At 50.3% G+C, this 22,169-nt stretch overlaps 1 protein-coding gene across 1 annotated transcript in view; it reads right to left on the bottom strand.

The window, feature by feature from the left end:
• Positions 1 to 22,169, bottom strand: part of HDAC4 (histone deacetylase 4) — a 287,530-nt gene that overhangs the window by 240,595 nt on the left and 24,766 nt on the right. The window contains exon 2 of the mRNA XM_045066714.1: positions 12,561 to 12,799. Within this exon, the coding sequence (XP_044922649.1) occupies positions 12,561 to 12,582 (22 nt within the window). The 5' untranslated portion in view covers positions 12,583 to 12,799. The remainder of the gene's footprint in view (positions 1 to 12,560; positions 12,800 to 22,169) is intronic.

The following is a 22,169-nucleotide window of genomic DNA, read 5'->3' as shown; positions in this document are numbered from 1 at the left end:
ACAGACATACACGTACACAGATGCCTCCCTGAGGACCAGGGGGCACTGCAGAGAGGAGCAGACAGGATGAGTCTTTTAACTCAATCTTTTGGGCCAAATGAATATCCAAATGGGAAAAGTAAACTTCAATTACTACCTCATATCATGTTCTTTTTATAAAAATCAATTCCAGGCGGACCATAAATCTAAACGTGAGCTTCTAGAAAACCACACAGAGTATCTCCATGACCTTCAAGTAGGCATAAATAAAACCACCAATACAGTGGACTATGTTAAAAATAAGAACATCTGTTCATCCAAAAAAAAATATATCATTAAGGGAGAAAACAGCAAAGAAATCAACTAGCAAAGAACTCATTTCTCATCTATACAAATAAAACCTACAAACCAGTTAGAATAAAGACAACCTAATTTTTAAAACCGGCCAAAGACCTGAACAGGCGCTTCCCAGAGGAGGGCATCCAGCTGTCCAGTGCACACACGGAGCGGTGCTCCCAGCAGCCAAGAGCGCAGCTCATGTGGGCACGAAGAAGAAGGATACTGGGCATCGTCGAGCGTGGTGGGGCTCTCTAGGTATAAATGGGTATGGTCAGTTGGAAAGACTGATTGGCACGCACATTATCTTTACCAAAAGGAAGACATGTGGACATGGATCAACCCAAGAATGCTGGGGGAGCACTCCAGGAAGAGACCCAAACTGGAAACTACCCCTAAGTGATCCATATCCAGAAACGATCCTGCGACTCAAAGCCACAAGCTCAGTACATCTCACAAACGTACCGGTGAGTGGAAGAAGCCAAACAGAAAGAATAAATGTTTTATGACTGCATTAATCTAAACTTTAAAAATGGGAAAAACTAATCCAAGGTGTCAGAAGGCAGGCAGCTGATTCCCAGGGTGGGGGTGAGAGAAGGAAGGTGCAGTGACCAAAAGGAGGCCAGAGGGGGCTTCCGGGGTGCCGACTGCTCCACTTCCCGGTGGGCATGGCAGTTACAAGGGCCTCCTTCTGTGGGACTCCATCCCCCTGAGCATCCCAGGTTTATGCTCCCTTCGAGACACATGGGAGGCTTCAGCGAGAAACTTCCACAGGATGGGAGCTAGGCACTGTTTACAGCAGCCACAGTGTAAGATGGGAAACAAAGGCACATCTGACCACAGTGAGCAGCATAGTGCAGGACACTATGTCCCCGTACAACCATAAAAAAGAATATGGAAACTTTTTGTGCTCATTTATAATAATCCACAAAGGCAAAAATATAAATGCTGACATGTCTATGTTATGCCACCATTCACACAGCAGGGGAGCCTGAGAATACCTACAAATCCATTTCCTTAGCTCGGTTTTATTGGGCGACTGTATGACCATGTGAGCAGAGGGAGCTCCTGTGCAGGACACATGCAACAGCCTGCACCACGTCCCCTCCTTGTGACCTCTGGACTGCTGCACGGCACCCCGCACGGTCATGGAGCTGATGCTCAACCCGGCACTGGGGTGTCATGTCTCCTCTGGCTCCTCTCGGCCGTGACCATGTCTTGGGCGGCACTGGGGGACAGGGCAGGTGTCCACAGGGACACACCTCTCTACCGGACACGGAGGTGAGAGGGAGGGAGACGGCATGGACAAAGCACACTTGTCGTCACACAAACCCATTTGACACCCACGGCCCACGGCCAACACACCCCCAGTGCCCCCAGCGGCCCCAAACGGCCACTGGGTGCCACACCAGCAGTCCCCCAAAGTCACCACACCCGTGCGCCTCACACCCAGGCCCCAGACGCACATGGGCCCCATGCTCCCACTGCCAGGAGCTGTTGACAGTCACAAGCAGGGAAGCAGAACGAGGCCTGAATCTGGCAGACAAGGAGCAGTGATCAAGCACTTCATCTTCATTATGTGAGCAAGCCCGTCTGATGGCCTCCGCAACAACAGTCCAGCTGCAGGCTGCAGACCCAGCCCCAAGGGAGCCAACACAGCCTGGACCCAGCCGGGACTGGGGACAAGGGACCAACAGGGACAAAGAATGCTGGTTCGGTTTCATACGCTGCTAACCCAGTGGAAGGAAAAGAAAATGGGAAAGGGGAGGGAACCCCTCTGAGATCTAATCCCAGGGACCTGGCTTAGAGAAAGATCCAGAAATGGGTCCGAGCAGAGGCCAGCCGTGCACAGGGATGGCCTTGGAGGAAGGTGCAGCTCAGTCCCACCCAGTAGCCGGCACCGAGCTGCTCACAGAAAAGAGAGGATTCCAGAAAGAGCAGGGGGAAATGCGTGTCCTCAGCTGGGTGGTCCACCCCAGCCCTGACTGTCCCACCACCATCCCCAAGCGAACTACTCCACAACCTTCCAGGGCGCCTCCCTTGCAGCCCAAAGCTGAAGCATCCAGAGGCCCGGCCTCTCCTCCTCACCACCCTCATCTCCCTCTGCTCGGCCAGGCAGCTTCCCAGCCACCCTCTCCTCTAACCTCAGCCTGATCTGGGCCCTCTTCCCTCACTCAAGAAATACCTGAAACTCTTTCTACGGGATGCCTTTTCAAATCTCGGCAGAGCACACAAAAATCTGTGGGATTCCTGGGCCTGAGCTCACAGCCCCCCACTCCCAGGTGCAAACATCAAACTGCCTGGACTGTCTGAGCTGCCGAGAACGTATCACACCCCAAGTTTACGCACGGTTCTCTTATAAGACCAAAACTAGAAGCTGACGTTCAGAATTTAACTGTGACCATATAAAAACAGGAGCACGTGAACCCCTATGCTTTCTGACTCAGCTACAGCTGCCATAGGATCTGGAAGGCCTTCGAGGTCCCCATTCCCAAACTGAGAGACCAGTGTGTTCAAGGAGAGTCTCAGCTCAGTTGATCCCGAAGATTCCATAAGCATCCAAGGCAAAAGTGAGACGCAGCCACCGCAGCCACAAAGAACATTTCAAAAGCCACAGGTGGAAGGTTCTAGAGCAGGATTCTTGGGCCACACAGGGCACGGCCCACGCCCTGAAGCTCATGGCCCACGCCAAGTCTACCCAGGCTTGGTTTCCGCTTCCCCGTGATAAAAGAGCTTTGTTTCCAACAAGAACAAGTGCGTAGATTTGACTTGAAAGGCTTCCCAAAAAACTGCGAAGGCATAGGAAACCTGTATTTAACAAAAACCTGTGAAAATTATGTTTTTAGTTTACATAAAATCAGAAAATACAGAAGCCGGCTTTATAGAAAACAATGGTAAAGATGTTATCTCAGTTAGCGATTTCAAGCAACGTCTCAAAAGGAGTGCAGGAGCTCACGCACGGAGCTCCCTGTCCACTCCCATGCAGGTGAGCACCAGATGCCCCTTGGATCCAAACTTCAGCAGGTTAAGAGTGAGGATGGCCATCAGACCAGGTGTGGCAGGCCAGGCCCACGTGATACTGAACCCCCATGCCCCTCCTGCTGTAAAAGGGTCTGGTTTTGACTGTAAACACAGGACGGCCCTACTTGGAACCTGCCTCCCCTGGGCTGTGGTGGAGGCCTCTCTGGGAAGAGAGAATGAGATCACCCCCCTAGCCACCATATCACCATATCACCACCGTCTCTGAAACCACAACGCAGGCACTGGCCTGGAGGCAAACCCAAAGCGGGGGGCCCTTGGAAGGGCCAGGCCTGGTCCAAGGCCTTGTGCCCCACCCTCCCCCCAATCAGGGTACAAGCAGGCCAGGCCAACAAACCCCCCGGATGCTCCTCCAGCAGAGGTGGCACAGGCTGGCACAGAGAGCTGCCTCTGGCCTGGGGTTCACCCAGCCCCTCCCCCAGCCCATCCCCCAGTGGAAGCCCAAATATTTCACAACTGGAGATTGTTGAGAAATGCTAAAATGATGTTCTTTCAGGCAATTTAAGCACATTGAGAAAGACACAAACGGCTCACTTCTTCTCACAGGTGGTCCTGATGTCTGAGATATCATCCCTCAGCCAAGGCAGGCTCATCACCTAGCGTCTCTCTCTCTCTCTCACACACACGCACACACACACACACAGTCTCACACACATGCACATGGCCCAGACACACACACACACACAGTCTCTCACACACACATACACACACAGCCCAGAGGCCCTGAGATCTCCCGGGAAAGGATTACAAATGCTGCCTCCTTAGGAGCTGCAGCCAACTGGTCTACCAGATCCACACACAACCAGAGCCATGAGCAACCAGAAGACAGGAGAACACTTACAAACACAAACAACCTGGCGGGTGGTTCTCCTATATCAAGTCCTATGGACTCTTGGAGAGTTCAGGGAAAGCCCAACCAAGAGCAAAGAAAGGCACGTCTACACCCAACCAGGGCCACCAGGACGCATGAGCCTGACCTCAACAGGGGCACCCGCCAACTGAGCATGGATTCACCACAGTGGGCCACAAGAGGCTGGGAACCTGCGAGCGTGATGAAACCCCCTGACCCCCCCCGCCAGTGTCTTCTTCTCCAACACAGCTGAGCCAGCACAGTCTCCACAGCCATCCAGGATGACTTGTCACCTGCCAGGAGCTACCACTCCCTCACAAGGACACCCCCAGCCCTTCCAGGAATCAGGGCCAGACTGGCCAAAGAGGCTGACCTGTGCCTCTCACCTGCTCCTGTGGACGCAGTCCCACCCACCCTTCTCTACTGCTTAGAAGAAACAATGTTGTACAAAGAGCACCTGAAGGCTGAGGAGGAAAGAAGGGACCAAACCACAGAAAGATGAAAGAGCAGATGGACAGCTGGATCATTCCCGATGAAAACCTCTGCTTCCCATGTCCCCTGTTCCCCCACTACTTTCTCAAACTTTCTAAAAACTCTTTCTGTCTACCAGTACCGATGAAAAAAATCCATTAGCCTGCCTTGCTCCATTTCCCTGATGCTGTGTGTATGATTACACTAGAGCAGCCGGGGCGGTGGGGGGCACGCAGGGGACTGGGGTGAAGAGCGCTTCCCCTGTACAGCCATGTGGACGCAACAGGCATCTGGGCAAAGACAGTGCTGGGCCATGCAGCTCTTGGAGCACAAAAGAACGGCAAGCAGGTTTGCCTTCTGCATGTCAGACCATGGTGGGGAGATGGGGCCTTAAGAATCAGCCAGTCAGTCCCTGGTTTGGGTCAAATCAATGTGAACATGAGGAGCACCAAGAACTCTGCACATGCCGTTCGATTCTGAAGGGAGAATTTCTGCTCCACACATGCACACCGAAGCAGGTATGAGTGGGTTAGAAAGGGCTCTTCATACAGAGTCTAGAAAACCTCAGGGAGCTGACAGCAGACCACGTGGAATTCTCTAGAACTGCAACAGCATTTCATAGATCCCACCGAACCAACAAGTCAATGAGAAACCCGGTTATAGTCCACATCCAGTTTCTACAAAGGATTTCCTAGGAGAATTTGCATGCATTTCGAAAGGAATAAATCTTTGCCAGGAATACAAACAGACCACAGTAGAATCCAGCTCTTAAAACGCAAGGTTTCCTCTTGGCTTTGGCCCTCAACAACCAGGTCTTAAAGGAGCGACCTTCTAAAACATGGCCTAAGAGTTTCAACGTTTCAAAAGTGAACGGCCGCCCACTTCAAGCATGCCCCAGGAAAGGTTCACCAAGGACAATGAATCCTCAACTTGGACAGCAGGCACTGAGCGCTGGTGCTCCTCGGGGCCATGGAAGGTAGTTTGATATAGAAAACACTCCCCCATCGGAGACGATTGCATACTTAACATCACGGCACTTAACCTTAACCACGGCACTTAACCAACCTTCCATACTTCTTTACAAATGCTCTTTGAAATGGAACAATTAGATATAAGACAGCTATGTATTTTATTTTAAAAACTGTATCACATTTTAACAAGCCTCACCTACTACCTTTCAAAAGGAAACAGTATTAGCAAAAGTGAGGAAATGGTGGCAATACGGCACATTGTTTTTCACATTAAAACCCCAAAGCATGGAACGTTACAGTTCCAAGTCAGGATCATTGCATTCAAGGGACAGCAGCAGGAATGCTAGGCTGGGGAGGGGTGATAAGGACCAAGGGTGACAGGGAACCTGAAGTCCAATAGGACAAAGGGCACCCTAGAATGTCTGGGTTTACGACCCTAAGAGATGACCCAAGCCACAAACCCCACGCAGCCCTCCTGGGGAGCAGCCTCCTTGCTTGCCACCCTGCGTGGGCTGCTCATCCAGGACCAGGCTCCCGTCAGCTGCTGCGCTCGATGTGCATGTGCAAGAGGCAGAATTTATCTCTTCTATTTGTGTTCTAAAAAGGGGAATGAAGGGAGGGGCCACTATGGAACTAACAGAAGGCTTCTTTTCATCTACACTGCTCTTACCACTCCTTAAAGGCCAATATGCCCAGTATCTTCCTGATTAAGTGGCTAAGAGCAAACCAATTTAAAAACACAAAGCCAGATAGGCTTCTAAAAGTTTGATTTTTTAGATCTGAATTTTTCTTAATTGCTATTTTTCTAAGATTGACTACTTTTTATCATGTTCTCATGAAATAAGCAAATAAAAAGCTCTTAAGTAGAAGTAAAATGAAAAGTTTCAACTCGAACTCCCAAATTAACCAGGCCTGCCAGCCACCCAGTCAGCCTACCATCCAGTCCCAGTCTCCAAGGACTGGCGGAGAGAAGTTCAGCCTAAGTCCAGAAATATCTCAAGTCACAATGCAAGCAGCACCAAAGCCAACTTCTACCACAGCAAAGCCACACTCATTTAAACTAATAGAACACAAAGTGTGTGTCACAGCGAGAAGGGGCAGGAGACTTGTTGGCCCCTGCAGGGGTCTTGGAACCAAGGGAATTAGGACCATGTCACCCCTCCTACTCCATACCCTACGGCTCCTAGTGTCCTCCCTCCACCGCACCAAGCTCTCACCTCCAGGCCCTTGGGCCACCCCCCTGGTGCCTGATCTGGGCAGGTAAGCTCCTTCCCTGCTTTCCAACCTGCTCCCCTTCCAGCGCCCCCACCCACCTCCTCTCATTACCTGAACCACACACCACACAACCTGGAAGCTCCATGCAAGTCAGCTGGATCGCCTCCTGACCCAGCCCAGTGCACCCAATGTCCACCAGCTCAGGGCACATGCCCCTTAAGGGCAGGGAACCAATTCTCCAGTGAGCCACCTGACATGAAGCTCAGCCCCCCGCAGCAGTACATCCCAGCTTCCTTATCTACAAAACAAGAATCATGTGTGCTAGCTCGCTTTAAAGGGTCACCATACCACACAAATGGGACAGGTGCAAAGCACAACTCAGAATGAACAAGCTGTTTGCTCCAGCGTCCCAAAAGCGCGGCACATCTTGACTCAGAGTATGGGAGAAACTGACTTGGATCTGTCACTATTGTAAGTAACGTCTACAGTAATGCAGAGCCCAGCCCAGCATGTGGAGGTGGCCACACATCTCCACACCTGTCCGCACCAGACCTGCCCGCTGCCGCCGGGCGCCTCAAGGACAGCCTTTCTGTTCCACTTGCCGCGCTGCACTCAATGGCGTCTAATCATTCTCGTGCTGGGTTTTCTATGTCAAATACATACCGCAAGTTCATTCTTAAATTTCAATATCATTAATCATCCAACATTCAGCATCTCAGAACTCCGAAATTTGCATTTCTACAATGGTGGCTTTGAAAAAAAGGACATAAATGCAAATGTTCCACATACTGTATAAGAATTTTCAGCGAATTGCCAAAACAAACCATCAATGCTCCATTGACAGTGAATTTTCCAAGCTCTTCATAACGACTGAGTATTCGTGATTTTTAAAAGACAAAACACAATTTGAGGATTAAAAAAAAGAGAAAAAAAAAAGTGGGTTGAAAAAGAAGTCGTTATGTCTCCATCATTTCCAGAACAAACCTTGACTGATTGAGATCCCAGATAATGATAGCATGAGGGACCGGGGATGGTGGCAGTTTGGGAGCTGCGAATGTTCTTGTGCCGGGTGCTCCAAGAACGCCTGGCAGACCACCACTGCAGACGGGAGCCGCACCAGGGTCTCTGGAAAGCTTTCCTGTAGAAGGCAGGCCAGTGCAAGATGTGCAGTGTCTCTCATCTGAACCTCGGCTGGGACCAGTAAGGCAATTCCTGCCACCCGCCCTGAAATATCTGCATTCGGCTGGGCATCAGGAACGGGTCTGACTCCTCCCATGCCCCCCAGCGCGTGTCCTCGGGGCTCAGTCTTGCTGCCCCTGCCCAGAACTCCCCCCGAGTTCATCAGCCACTGGGGGCTCCCTCACACTTTTCCAGAAGGTCCTGAAGCACTCTCCTCCAGCTGTCACCGGCTGCTCCCATCCTCTGGCAGCCAAAAACTAAGGCTGTGTCCCCTCACCTAAGCTGCGGGACTCCCAGCACCCCTCCTCCAGGCCTCATGCAAGGCCACTCCCAGCTCCCCAGCTCTCCATCTGCCACTTGAGGCCCAGGCCTTTGCTCAGGGTCCACGGCCCACCTGTCACCAGCAGCTCCAAACCAATGTCTTCCCTGTGTTGATGACATGTCCTCAAAACGCATTTCCTACCCTTAAAACTCTGGAATATTCCTGAGACATTCAATCATGGCAAAGCATGATTTCAATGACATACAAATGTTCCTTTCTGAGATAATTTCTATATTAAAACCTAAGAGCCTTGGCAGCCAAACTGGCTGAAACAAACAGACTTAGGTTCAAACAGAGAGAAAGCAGAGTGCACAGAGGAAGGAAGCCCAGAGCCCCAACTCAGACCAGCCTGAGGCATGGCCTTGTCCCGGGAGACGTTCAGAATTCAAATTTGACGACAGTTTGAAGAAATCAGACTATGTCGAAACTCACTAATCACTAAGTTATTGTTAACATAGTCTTCCCAGCTGCTTTTATGTGGATGGGGTATTTCACACTGAACAAAATATTAAGAAATCAAAGAATGGTCCAAATTAAAACACTGATCTTAAATACACAAAGTTTTCCCCAAAATAGTTCTCCTGCTTTTAACCCCATACCATACACCCTCACAAAGAAAGATACAGGGAGAGACAGGACACTCGAGTGACTCCACTGCAGGCCAGCTCAACCGGTTTTCTAGCAAGAGCACAGTTTGGGAGACCACACACGCGTCCTCGAGACCCCACTGCGGACTCCCTGGGATTTACAAGGAGGGCGGAGGAAGAAGGGAGCCTTTGCTTGTCCTGCTAGGATTAGTCCTGCGCCCAGGACTCACCTCCAGAGCAGATGCCCTATGTCCCAATCAGGCCATCCTGACCTGTTCGGGCACATCCCCAGTGGGGAGAGGTGTAGAGCACTGCATTAGGCGAGAAGCCTAATGTTTTCAGAACCTGCTCTCATTCTTCTCACTATCAAAGAGGAGTTCTAGCAGGCTGGATCGCCCAGGCCTTTCCCCAGGCTGCTGCTCATCATTAGGAATAGTTACTCAGAGCCATAAAATCCCAACAGCTAACAGTTTTACGTCAGAGAACCAGGGCCTGGCTCTGGCAAAGTTCAGAAAGCACAGCAATAAAATCATACCACATACCTCACCCAACACCAGCGGGAGTTTTAAAGAAAAACAGGGAAGAGAAAAATTATACGTATCAAACAAAAACGACATTTTATCATCAGGGCAAAGCCAACAGACACAGCCAAATGTGAGAGGAGGGACCACATGGGGCTGGGCTCTCCCCAGCCTGGTGGGGCACACCACACAGCCACACAGGAGCACAGCAGAGCAGGGACAGCCAGGGGACGGGGGAAGGCAGGCACCCAGCCAGGGACACTAGAAAGGGCACAAGTGAGCCGTGTGAGCGCACAGACAGAACTTGTCCCCTCAGGCTCAAGAAAAGTGATGAAGGACACCTACAAGTTTTCCATTCCAAAGAGCAAACCGCACAACTAGTGTTTCCCTTCTTCCCAGAAGGCCACGAAAAATGACATAAATACAAATTCAAATGGATGTATGGTAAAGCTAGACAATGGGAAGATGGCAGTGTCAACAGACAGAAACTCAGGGGAACCTCCTAGAAAATACAAATCCCAAGGGATCGACATGATGGAAAGCCAAGCGCTAGGAGCAGAACATCACCCGGGCGGGCCACAGCCTCAGGAAGGAAAGGCAGCCACGGCGTGGCCCAACTCACAGCCTACCACGGGGCCACCGGTGTGCCCATGTGTGCAGGGCTGCACTGGGGGGAGGGCAGGTTCCTGAGAAGACCCGTAGGCTTGGAGAAGAGGGAACGCCCGGGGGCTTCAGGCCCACCACATACCACGGTACACATCCACACTGACCCAGGAGGGACGAGGCTCCAGCCTGAAGGGCAGCGGCAGCCCTGGGCCTGCTCCCAGTCTCCAGAGACCCCCACCCACCGAGAGAGACAGGGACACTGACGGCAAGGGGTGAGGGGGTCAGTGTGGGGGGAACAACACACGGTCAGACAGGACCACGACTCCAATAACCATCAGTGCACAAACTCCCCATATAAGAGGCCAAGGCTCTCAGGAGAACAACCTGGAAGGTTAAGGTGAGTGTGTAGAGACAGGCTGATAAGCTAAAGAAACCAAGGACAGGCTTTTAATAGACATAATAAACTTTGGGGCAAAACACATTAAGGAAAGAAAAATAGTGTATATTTTATTCAGAGGACTGAGCTACCAAGAGATATGGCCATCAATCTTTAAGTGCAAAAGAAAACACACTGAAAATTACAAAGCAGAAAATGGTCAGTAACATGAAAAAAATATTGCACATTTTTGTAGAAATTGAGCACAAAACAGAGTAAAGCTACACTGATTTCCATGAGTCAGTGAAGTTAGTGTGTAAACAACACAGAGAAGATGACATGAGTGTAAGTGCACGGTATGTGTGAACAAGGAAACTGAGTGCACATACAGATCTCCTGAGACATGGAAACAGGAACAAAAGAGCATTCTTTCTCTCCAAATGCATGGGCGGCATGGACTAGATTTGACTATCTGTACAAAAACGTGCACCCCGTGTACATAGTTATGTAAATTCAAACAATCGTTTTTCTCTCACATACTGACAACAATGAAATGGACCGCATCTACCCCAGCATTGGGGCAAAGGGAGAAAATTCTGGGCACTCGTGAACCTTAACTAAGAAGGTAAGTTGAGACTGTTTCTGAAGCAACAGGAGAGCGGACCTGACCTTCACGTCCTCCAACCTAGCAATTCTACTTCCTGGAATTGGGCCCATGGAGATACGTGCAGAAGCGTATGGACAAACACACATGCAGTAACTGTGGGATGCCGATTTGGGTTTGTTACCCTAACCACACAAGCACCCATGGATAAGCTATGGAGAGTAAATGACGCTTGTGTATGTGCAGACATCAAAAGATGCTCATGATACATTACAATGGGGAAAAAAGGAGAACACAGAACCCCACATATGGAATGACCCCACTCTATTCGAGTGTTTGCACGCATGCCCCTCCATGTTCACTCATAGGAACAAGCACACCCTCAAGACTGCAGCAGTGCGCTCTGAGTTGAAGGGAAAGCTGGGCACCACCCGGTGTCTCTTTTACACACTTCAATTCAGACGGCTTAACTCTGTTTTATGCTTTGTATCAATCAATACATGAACGATTTACATCAATAAAGCTTTCATATCTAAATATAGCTGGGAATCCTGCTCTCTGGAGCTTCTGACAACTCTGATCAGAGCCAAAGGAAGGCGTGAGAATGTTCTGGAGCAATCCCAAAGGGAGAGACCCAGACCCTAAACCTCTGGCTCCACTCCACCAGGCCAGGCCTGAGGCTCGCTCAGAGACATGGGTGCCACAGGGACGCACCGCCTCTGACTGGGTAAGCCCTTGCCTCCCCCCACTGCGTGAATGCAGGACAGACCCGCTATCCAAGTGCCCTTCAAGCCCACGTTGCCCTGGAAGAGGCCGCAGCTGGGTGGACAGGGCTGGCTCTGCGGGAGGCCGGTCCTGTTGGACAGGTCAAGGCAGTCCACCAGGCTTTAACCAGGTATCCGCACTGTGGTTCTGCAAGAGGATGAATGCAGGTGCCTGTGACACCCTTCTAAAGCTAAGAGCTCCACAAACGTGGTTGCTAATCCATCTGGCCACTTAGCTCTATAACCTGAGACACATCACTTCTTCCCTCCACGTCTGAGATTCTCAGGGCACTAGGAAGACTACGTGCATGCCAGGATCTCTGCTGTGCCTTTACAAAGCGTGACCTGAGGAGCGAGTCCTGGGGCCACCGAGGCAGGTGTAGACCGGGTGCTGCCTCCCAGACTAAGCCCAGGGGCCCCATCACAGCAGCACTCCCACCCCGCAAAGTCCCCTCAAAAACAAGGAATTAACTCAACAAATCAGAGATGAACCTAAACATCACCTTGCTAAGTACAAGTCTCCTCTCCCAGCATCAATGGAAACCATACGCCATCTGTATGCGTGCAAATCAGAGCCAAAGACACGACCCTGAACCCCTGAGACGAAGAGCCCGCGATCTGCTCTGCACTGGGCAGGCACGCACTGACCACAGCCATGCTGCGGGCCAGCGCAGTCACACGATCTCATCTCCTAAAGGGAGAGCCTGGCCGTCCACAAGAGAAGGACGGGGTCACCTTACCTGGACGGCTTTGGGAGCTCATTGCTAGCGTCTACTCCTTCAAGCAGTTCAAAACGGCTCACAACTTCCACATAAACGACAGCTCCAAAGAGCCCCCACGTTGCGCGGACACATACAAGTAGAGCCGCAGCAAGTGTTGGCGCACAGCCGTGAAAACTCCCCGTCGTGCTGACCACGTCTCACAGGCCGAGTCATCCACGAGGCAGGCAGGGCTCTTCTGTGGGCTCTCAGGGGGTGACCTGCGTGGTTAGAGAAGGAAGAGCAGGGTCAGTGAGGGGGTGAGGGCTCTCGTGGACAGCAATATCTAACTAGGGAAACTACGTGGGTGTTCACATTGATGCACTGCGGGCAGAAAAGCCGTCCTGGGTGGAATCCGTTCTGCTGACACAAACCACGTGAGGGTTTTGTTCGTTAACAGGTGTGAAGACACGTCACAGAGCAGCGGTTCTCAGCCTTGGCACCAGCACCACCAACCGGGAGCCCCAGGCCACCCCCACCACACGCGGCCAGGCCCCTCGCCCACACATCTATACTGCGTGGGGCTGCGGTCCCACAGGCCACACTTGGCTTCTGCACAAGCTGCTGCACAATGTGCAGGCCCCTCCCCACCCCCCCATCCCTGTGTTTCCATCTTCATAATTACCGCCCTCCCTTTTTAACTCCAGTTTCTGACTATAAAAGTAATCCGTGCTCATCATAGCTAAGTGTTTCAAATCAACCACAATGCTGGCACCAGAAGCCAACACTCAGTAAGGCTCAGACCTGTCTCGCTGATGTTTTTCTCTGCCCTCTGCCCACTCTACAGCTGTGTGTCCTCTTCTCTGCGCTGCTGTTACAGCCAGGAATGTCCCCAAGTCACTCACAAATCCCTGTCACACTGCGACCAAGGCTGCTCCCTACTCCATCCATGACAGAAGATGGCCATCTCCCTCCCCCCCCCTGAGGAGCTCCCTCTGACCGCCTCAGGTGGCACTGTCCTCAGGACCAGGTACGGGACACGCACCGGCAAGTTCACCAAACCCTCTCCCCAAGGCCAGTCTCCTCTATGGAGCACCACCACCTGGAGACAAGCACGAGAACACCCAGCAGCAGGTGTTGCTTCGGTGTGGAGGAATCATGGGTGAATTCTTACACACTTGCCTGTGATCTCTCACCATCAGAAAGTGGAAACAAACTGCAACTGTGGTAACTACGGAAAACCTCCTACTGACCCTGGTCCGAGGCTCCTCTGAGGCTTCTGTCACCTCCTCCTCGAATGATGTGACAGATTCCTGTTCTTGATTAAATTATTCAGAATCCCTTTTTTTTGCCCATTGCTTATAGTCAGAGAACCCTAACCAGTCCATCATGAAAATGACCGCTGCCCAAAAGCTAGCCATTTCAGTGGTTTCCATACCACGTTTCCATAACTCTGTGATCAATATCCTCACAACTGTTGTTCTGTATCTGGTTGTTTCCCTAGGAAACACAGTGACCTTTATTTTATCTCAGGTTCAGACTTTTCATTCATCTCTTGGCCAGAAGGAAACACCACTGTCTTGAAGACAATGCAAATGGTTTCTCTCCTGCAAATCTCTGACGGCTCAGTACCCTTCACACAAAGGTCCCAGTGTGGCTGGGTATAAAATTCTGAGAACACAAACCCTTCTTCTCCCTTGAAACCTTTAGACCTGGCCCCACCCTTGGCCCTGCAGAAACCCCACATCCATCTCCTTCCTCAGGGACTTCTGGAGACTGAGCTTGGATGCCGCTGCTGCTGCCATTTCCTTCTGTCTGGATTCTGCAAGAATGTTCTTCTTTCATGTTGAAATTCGGAAGTTTTGTCAGAAATCTAAGAACCTCTTTTCATTGATTTTGCTCCAAACATGAACCTTTCAATACACACAGGTCTCTTTTCTGTTCAGAAGAAAGCTCTTCAACTAGATTTGGATTCCTATTTCGGGGAAACTTGTGCTGGCTTCCTCAGAGACCCCTCTCCTAACTGGCTGGCATCGCCCTCGGCTCTAGCCTCTCCCACCACTGGCACACCTGCTGTTTACTCTGCATTCCTGGGCATCTTCTCAAGTATGTTCTCCACAACACGGCTGCTATTTTCCACGGTATCAGTCTGATTCCTTACGGCCTCTGAAATAGATTTTAACCTCAGACTCCCCATTTTCAACCAGTTCCCTTCACAACCCCTTCCTCTATCTCTTCCGCTCAGCGCACCCCCTCTTCCTCACCGTCCATGGAGCCACGACTTCTCCCTGCTAAAGTCTTTTGAAATCTCTTTTTTCTGCCTCTGACTGTAGACTGCTTTTGGAGGTATATTCGTCTTTTGCATTTCTGGGTATTTCCCTTTTCACCACATCCTGGGAGACCCCATAGGGGGACTTTCTGTTCATTCATCCTCACATCAGAATAGCTCCAGTCCAGACCTAGGTTTTGCCAAAAAGCCATGTGTACTTGCTCCTTCCCCATCCTGTGTCCACTGTAACGTCGGCCAAAGTCTACTGCTCACAGCTACACCCCGGCAGCTGAAACACGCAGTCCCCAGCCCAGTGCCCAGCAGGCTCTGACCCCATGCGGTCTTGCCAGACTGAGATGGACACTCTTCCCAATTGCGGATGAAACAGAGGACAGGAGCTTCTGCTATGCTACAACAGACATATTCTGGAGGAATCTCACATTCTGCAACACTACCCTAAAAATGCCAGGGCGTCTGAAAAAATACAAGGTAGGAGTGGACTGTTCAAAACTGCAACTTAATAACTGGGACATCACAGAAATCAATAACAACACTCATAAAAACACGACCACAGTGTTCGTTTAAAAAAAAAAAAGACGTGTAAAATTCTTAATAAATAAAAAGTACTGCAAACATAGGATCTTACCGTGGCAACACTTTTATGAGGGAGAACAAAAGCAAGAACGGAAGTCTCAGAGCCATGGAATCGGGGACAAGATGTTAGACACTGGAGAAAACCACGAGCCAGGGCAAGTGGCCAAAATGGGCAGGAGGCAGAGCCGAGGTGGAACGGGAGCGAGTACACGCACAGCACACCACTGTTCCATGGATAACCACGCTCAGCGTGACATCTCTCCACGTGCAAGCCCTGCTCCCTGATAACAGAAAGCATCCATGTGCAGGAAAAATCAAGTCTGGCCTGGCCCAACTCATGCACCACACACACCTTCTCCCCTCAACTGCCAGCCCGTGAGCAAGCTCGTATTGTGAAAGTGAATGTTGTCACAGGACAGGGCTTACGTGAAGTGGGCTCCCTTCCTAGTGCTGCCGGAGCACCACACCCAAACCCAGGGGCTTAGAACAGTAGAAACTGACTGTTCACAGTTCTGGAGGCACTCAGGTTTCCTAAATCTTCGATCAACGTATCAGCAAGGACATCCACCCTCGGAAGCCTCGAGGGAAACCCTGCCTGCCTCTTCCCAGATTCTGGTGGTTGCTGGCAATCTTTGACACTGCTTGGCACGCCGCCTTTGCCACCACACAGCTTCTCCCTGTGTCTCTCTGCCTTCATATGGCCATGTTCTTCTATGAGCACCAGCCGTGTTGGATCAGGGGCTCAATACCCCCAGCAGGACTTCATCCTAACTGATGACATCTACAACAACCGTACGTCCAAATAAGGTCACATGCTGAAGTCCTGGGGGCTAGGACTCCAGCCTATCTTCTTGCGGAGGGGGAACACGATGACGCCACCCAGCCCCTAATAGCCGGTAGGCGCTGCATCATGGGCTCTTCCTGACTGCTCCCGTACCAGCCTACCCAATGCCAGAGGAACTTGAAGGTTCCAGGAAACAACGCGTCCCTCATTTCACAATCCTCACCATGCTCTACACAGACCAACTCTTTCTGGACTAACACTAGCAAGGAGGACAACACCTGGAGCACAGAGGCACGGGGCTTGAAAAGCTGCTCACATGCCACAGGGACAGCTGTCCAGTGTCCTGGTGGGTTTGGCGGGGGCGGGGGGGGGGAAACAGCACAAATCCCAGGGGATGGTGGGGAGGGACGGGTTCCTTCACGCTCTCAGGTGAGCCACTGATTCCACCGTTCAGCTTGGTTTCTCTGGCTTCAGCAGACTCCACACCCTGGGTCTTCAGGCGAAACCAAAGAGGCCTTTCCAGAAACATCTAGCCATCTGTTGGTTTGCAGGATAGCAGAATGCCCAAGAGCACAGGCACGAGAGCCAATGCTGCCAGGGTCCCGGGCTAGGCTCTGGGTCTGAATCTCAGATCACCATCTTAGCAAGTGACCTTGAACAAGTTCCTGGCCCACAGGAACGGGAATGAAGATGGGGAAAGAGCACAGTCCTAGAGGTAGCACTGAACATGGCTTGGTGAGAGGTCATGCACTCTAAACTGTAAAACAAATCTTCCCCAAGCATTACATGCCCACTACATGCTGTCTGCGGGGAACCCACTTAAAGTATAAAAATACAAATAGGTTAGATGGACTTCAATCAAGTGAGAGTCTGCCTTCAGCTCAGGTCATGATTCCAGGGTCCTGAGATCAAGTTCCGCATCAGGCTCCCTGCTAAGTAGGAAGCCTGCTTCTCCCTCTGACTCTCCTCCCACTCGTGCTCTCTTTCTCACAATCTCTCTCTCTCTCTCTCTCAAATAAACAAATAAAATCTTGAAAAAAAAATACAAATAGGTTAAAGGTAAAAGATGGAAAAAGATAAATTATGGAAATACTACTCAAAGGAAAGCTGTGACAGTTACATTAGTATCAAAGTTTAAAGAAGGAATATCATCAGGGATAAAGAAGGCCATTTCATAACGATAAAGAGACACAACTGACCCGTTTCTGCATCCCGTAACAGCGCTTCATTTGTGAGGCAAAAATTAATGAAAATGTGAGGAGAAATGGACAAATCTACAATTATAGTTGGAAATTCCGACTCTGTTCTTAGTAACTGCTAGAGCAAACAGACGGAAACTCAGAGAGGACTGGACCACAACGGCGCTGACAGGGCACCATCACCAACACAACACTCACTCGCTCCTCACGTGGTTTCGAAAGTGCACACGGAAAACCTGACGAGATGGCCCAGCTCTGGGGCCATAAAACAAGTCTCAGTAAATTTAAGAGACAAGTCAAAGATACAAGCATGTTCTCAGATGAAACTGAAATTAGATATCAAAAACAGAAAGACAGCTGGAAGACTGATAATACAGATAATACACTTCAGGGGTCAGAGAGAAAATGAGAGCAGAAATCAGAAGGCACTGCTGACCTATCAAGATAGGCAGTATGTGGAGATCTGTAGCATCGAATGCCCATGCTAGGAAGGGAGGGATCAACTCAACGAGCTCAGGTTTCACCTTAAGAAACTATAAAAAAAAGAATAAATTATACCCAAAATAAGTAGAAAAAAAAATAACAAAGAGCAAAAAAATTAGAAGAAAAAAAAAAGAAACTAAAATCTGATTCTCTGAGACAGTAAAATTGACAAACCTCCAGCTGAACTGATCAGGAAAAATAAAGAGAGAAAGAGAGAAAGAAAACACAAATTAATAATACCAAGAAAGTGAGAAAGGATTAACTACAGACCAAATAGATAGTAAATGGACAATAAGGGAATATGACAAACAATTTTAGGCCGATAAATCTGACAATTTAGATGAAATAAACAAATGCCTTCAAAGACCAATACTAGGGAAATCACTCAAGAGCGAGCGCAGGACCACTCATCCTCATGACCCCTGGACCCCTCGGGGAGCCTCCCTGAGCCACAGAAGGCAGGAGCTGGAACTCCAGGGGGCCGGCGCATTAGAGCAAAAGCGCACCTGTTGGAAGCTCCTGGCTGCATGCCAACAGAAATGCACCTGGTGATCCAGGCAGGCAAAGGAAACTCCCAGAAGGAAATTGGGTAGCTGGAAAAGCGGGTGGGCAGCTGGAGACAGGAAGTGATAGTGCCCAGAGGATGCTTGTCCGAGACTCCTCTTCCCAGGGGCCCCAGCTGCTGGGCAGCGTGAGTCCCCCTGGCCAGGGCAAGGCCAGACACCTTGACTGGCAGCCCCACAGAAGTGAATCTAACAGGTAAGAGGTCGCTCCCCAGAGGGAAGCTGCCAGGCTGTTACCAGAGTAGCTGAAGAACTGAGCAGCAGACGCCACAGAGAACCATGGGGGAGCGGGGATCAGACGGTGGCCAGACCACAGGATCCTTCCAGCTGCCCACCTTCCCACCACAGGATCCCACCAATGTGGCTCCAGCTGGCCTGTGACGGCATGTTGGCGGGCCTGGCCATGAGTTCCACGAAAACCAACAAGACACATCTGTCCCTTGGCACCACGGCACTGGCATGGGAGGGAGCACTGGGCAGGGAGGCCTGAGCCCTGTCCACCCGGCAAGGCCACAGTGAGCTGGATGGCCCTGGGGCAGCCCCTGTGACATTCCTGGGCTGGAATAACTCACCGAAGTTTCCGGGGGCCCCCACGGGGCAGACACCACAGGAAAGACAGCTCGGCGGCCCCCAGCAGCACTCCCAGCCTCACACACCAGAGGGGCCCTGAATAGCCAGGCTCAAGGCCCGTGAACTTCCTGTGCCTTCCCTCTTGGGGGCTCCCTCAACCCCAGAGGCACCCTTCCTGGGCCCCTGGAGGGCAGTCCCCACCCCTCTCACACACTGGTCCGGCCACCCTGCTGTCTGACACATCCACCTGCTTGATTTTCTGCTGTCTGCCGCGGCCAGCACAGGCCGGATGCAAGCTACCGCCCACTTGCCTGGCTGGTCCCTAAGGCTGGGGCACATAGCCGACGCGCAACAACGATGCACTGAACGGAACGACCTTATGAAAAGTTGTCCTAAATCCACCTCAGAAATCACTTCAAAAGGCAACTGCAAGAGCAGCAGTGCTCAGCCTTCTGGAGGTTCTAGAAGAGAAGTTCAGGGTCACATCTGACATCAAAGGTCTGATGAATCCAAGAGCGGGTGGGGCTGCAGGAGGCTCGCAGCCTCAGTGCGGGTCGGGCCTGCATGAGGAGGGCAGAGTCCTGGGTCGCCCAGAGCCCCTCGGCCCTCAGGACATCCAGGCTAAGTAAGGAACGGCTGTAGCCTCCAGCAGGTGCATGGACTCAGTGCAGAAAATCAAGGCCTCCAGGCCCATCTCACAGATGTGAAGTCCATTATACTCCCTGAGAAGAAAGCTCAGCACCTCCATCCCACCACAAAAGTGAAACCTCTCCTCCCTGGTCTCAGAGGAGAGCCCACCAAAACTGTCTGACCTGTGCAGCCATATTCCTTCCCTCTTCTTCCCAGAGCCACGGGCATGTCTTTAGGTGGAGTTTCTGAACAACCCAATGCGATATTCACAATATAAAAACAGATTGGGAATTTACTATTTAAATAAAAGAAAATTCAAGCACAATATAGTTCCTTTGATCTCGATGTAAACATCTAATGACATTTGACTAACCAACAGATTATCGCTTTTCTAAGAAAACCCAGAGCAACAGTACTAAGATCTCCAAAATTCCAGGAGCCTCAGGTTTCTGAAACCCTATTCTCGAGGAACAGTTGGAACTAGAATGTATATGTCTCTAAAGTATATACTTGGAATAAAGTTAAACAAACACTGAACATATTACGATGAGACACAACTGCTTTTATGACTGCATTCTTTCCTGATTTATGACATGATTTAAGACCACATTTGGAAGGGTGAGCAGAAGACTCTGGAATTCTGACTCACGGCACCTTTAGAACGATGGGCCTGGGCACTCCATGCACTGGGAAGTCTCTGACACGGAGCGCATATTTATATAAAAGACATCTCTTTCTTTATTTGTATTTCTGCCCCACATGAAATAAATGGAAGTAAATGCGTCACTACAGCGTAAGTGTGTGCTAATATTTCCTTCACCAAGTATCAGAATCTAGGATTACCTATAGTTCTTCCCTCCTGCAGCTGCCCTTAAAAATTGTAGTTGACCTAATTTCACAGAACAAGCCATAAACCTTCTAAAGAAGTCAAAGTCTTCGAAACTGTAAATCCTTAAAGGAACGTTCTTTTAAAAATCATATTAGGTGACCGCAAAGAAATGCGGCCGTAAAGAGATGACATGTCTCCTCACTTGCCACAATCCTCTGCACCCCGTCACATGTGTCACCTGGGCAAAGAATGACCACAGCTCAAAGTCCGAGCTCCTCCCCACCACGGCCGCAGCCTGCCAGGCTGGTGGGAGCACAGCAAGCTGTTCGAGAGCAAACACAGAGCCAGGAGCCGCAAGGCACGGCTCAGACCACAGCACCCCAACGCAGGATGGAGGGCACACACCATCATCAGCCGGAGTCGGGAATGAAGCCAAGAGGCCCCTCTCACAGTCTCCACTCCACACCAGCCCAGAGACGTCAGCCAGGACGACACAGCCAGAAGAAGTGAAGGGCACGAGGACCGGAGAGGACAAACATACTGCATTATTTACAGATGGTATAGAAAACCCCAAACAAGGCACAGCCACTATCAACGTTCCTATGGGAACTTCACAAGATCGCTGGGCCCAAGGTCAATGTACAAAAATCTACTGTATTTTTACAGACCAGCCAAAAAAGAGAGAGAGAGAAGCTTTGAAAAAAGATACCATTTACAATAGCATCCAGTATTGGCAAATGACCAGGTGTAGCTCTGCCCGAGGACTTACGAGAACTTTGGAAATTAAAGGGGGGGGGGGGACGGGACACCAGCAGTGAGATTTAAGATCTAAGCAAACAGGACAGCATACCCTGCACCCAGACTAAGTGATCCTCAGTGAGATCTCAGTCACCCTCCAGCCAGAACCTGCTTGAAGATTGACAAGGGTTTTGTACATTTTACATGGAAGTACAAAGGACCTGGAACAGCAATCTCGAGGAAAAACAGACACGGAAGACTTATACTACTAAATACCAAGATGTATTATAAACCTATGTAATTTAGAGGCTGGCATTCTAGAGGAAGGCCAACACAAATACAGTAACATCCACGGGGAGAGGGAGTCTCTCAGGGAACAGTGCTTGGGCCACAGCAATGTACATGGAAACAGACATGAGCCTGGACCCAGGCAGCACCTCGCCATGGAAAATGGCAGGAGATGGAGCATAGAATCAAGGTCAAACAAGGAGGACAAGTCTGAAAGACAACAAAAGCATAGATCTGCAGGCAGGCAAAGATACCTTAAATTGATTTAAGAACAACAGTGTTTAAGAAACTGACAATGAAGGAAAGAAAATGATACCTTTTACTGCATCAAAATTAAGAATTTTCACGTGTCCAAAGACCAGCAGAGGAAAGAAAAGGCAACCCAGACAGAGAGCAGAAGAGAATCTGCCCAACACACACCCAACGAAGGGCTGCTGTCCAGGATATAGAAATAATTTGTTTAAATCATTAAAAGAAAGGCCGACAACCCAAATAAAAAATGGGCAAGAAATGTGAACAGTCACTTTTTTTTTTTTTTTTTTTAACAAAAGACGATCCCAAGTGGTCAATCACCATACGAAGAAGCACTCGGCGTCAATGATCTCAGAGCAACACACATTAAAACCACAAGAGCACCCTACAGATGGCTGAAACTTAAAAGGCGTGCAGAACTAAGCGTTGGCAAGGCCGCGGAAGGACTGGAA

Source organism: Mustela putorius, unplaced genomic scaffold (assembly GCF_011764305.1).
Source record: "Mustela putorius furo isolate JIRA1106 unplaced genomic scaffold, ASM1176430v1.1 tig00003869_pilon_pilon_pilon, whole genome shotgun sequence".
NCBI lineage: Eukaryota > Metazoa > Chordata > Mammalia > Carnivora > Mustelidae > Mustela > Mustela putorius.
Note: the sequence above shows the minus strand (reverse complement) of the source record. Positions and strands in the feature narration are given on the sequence as shown.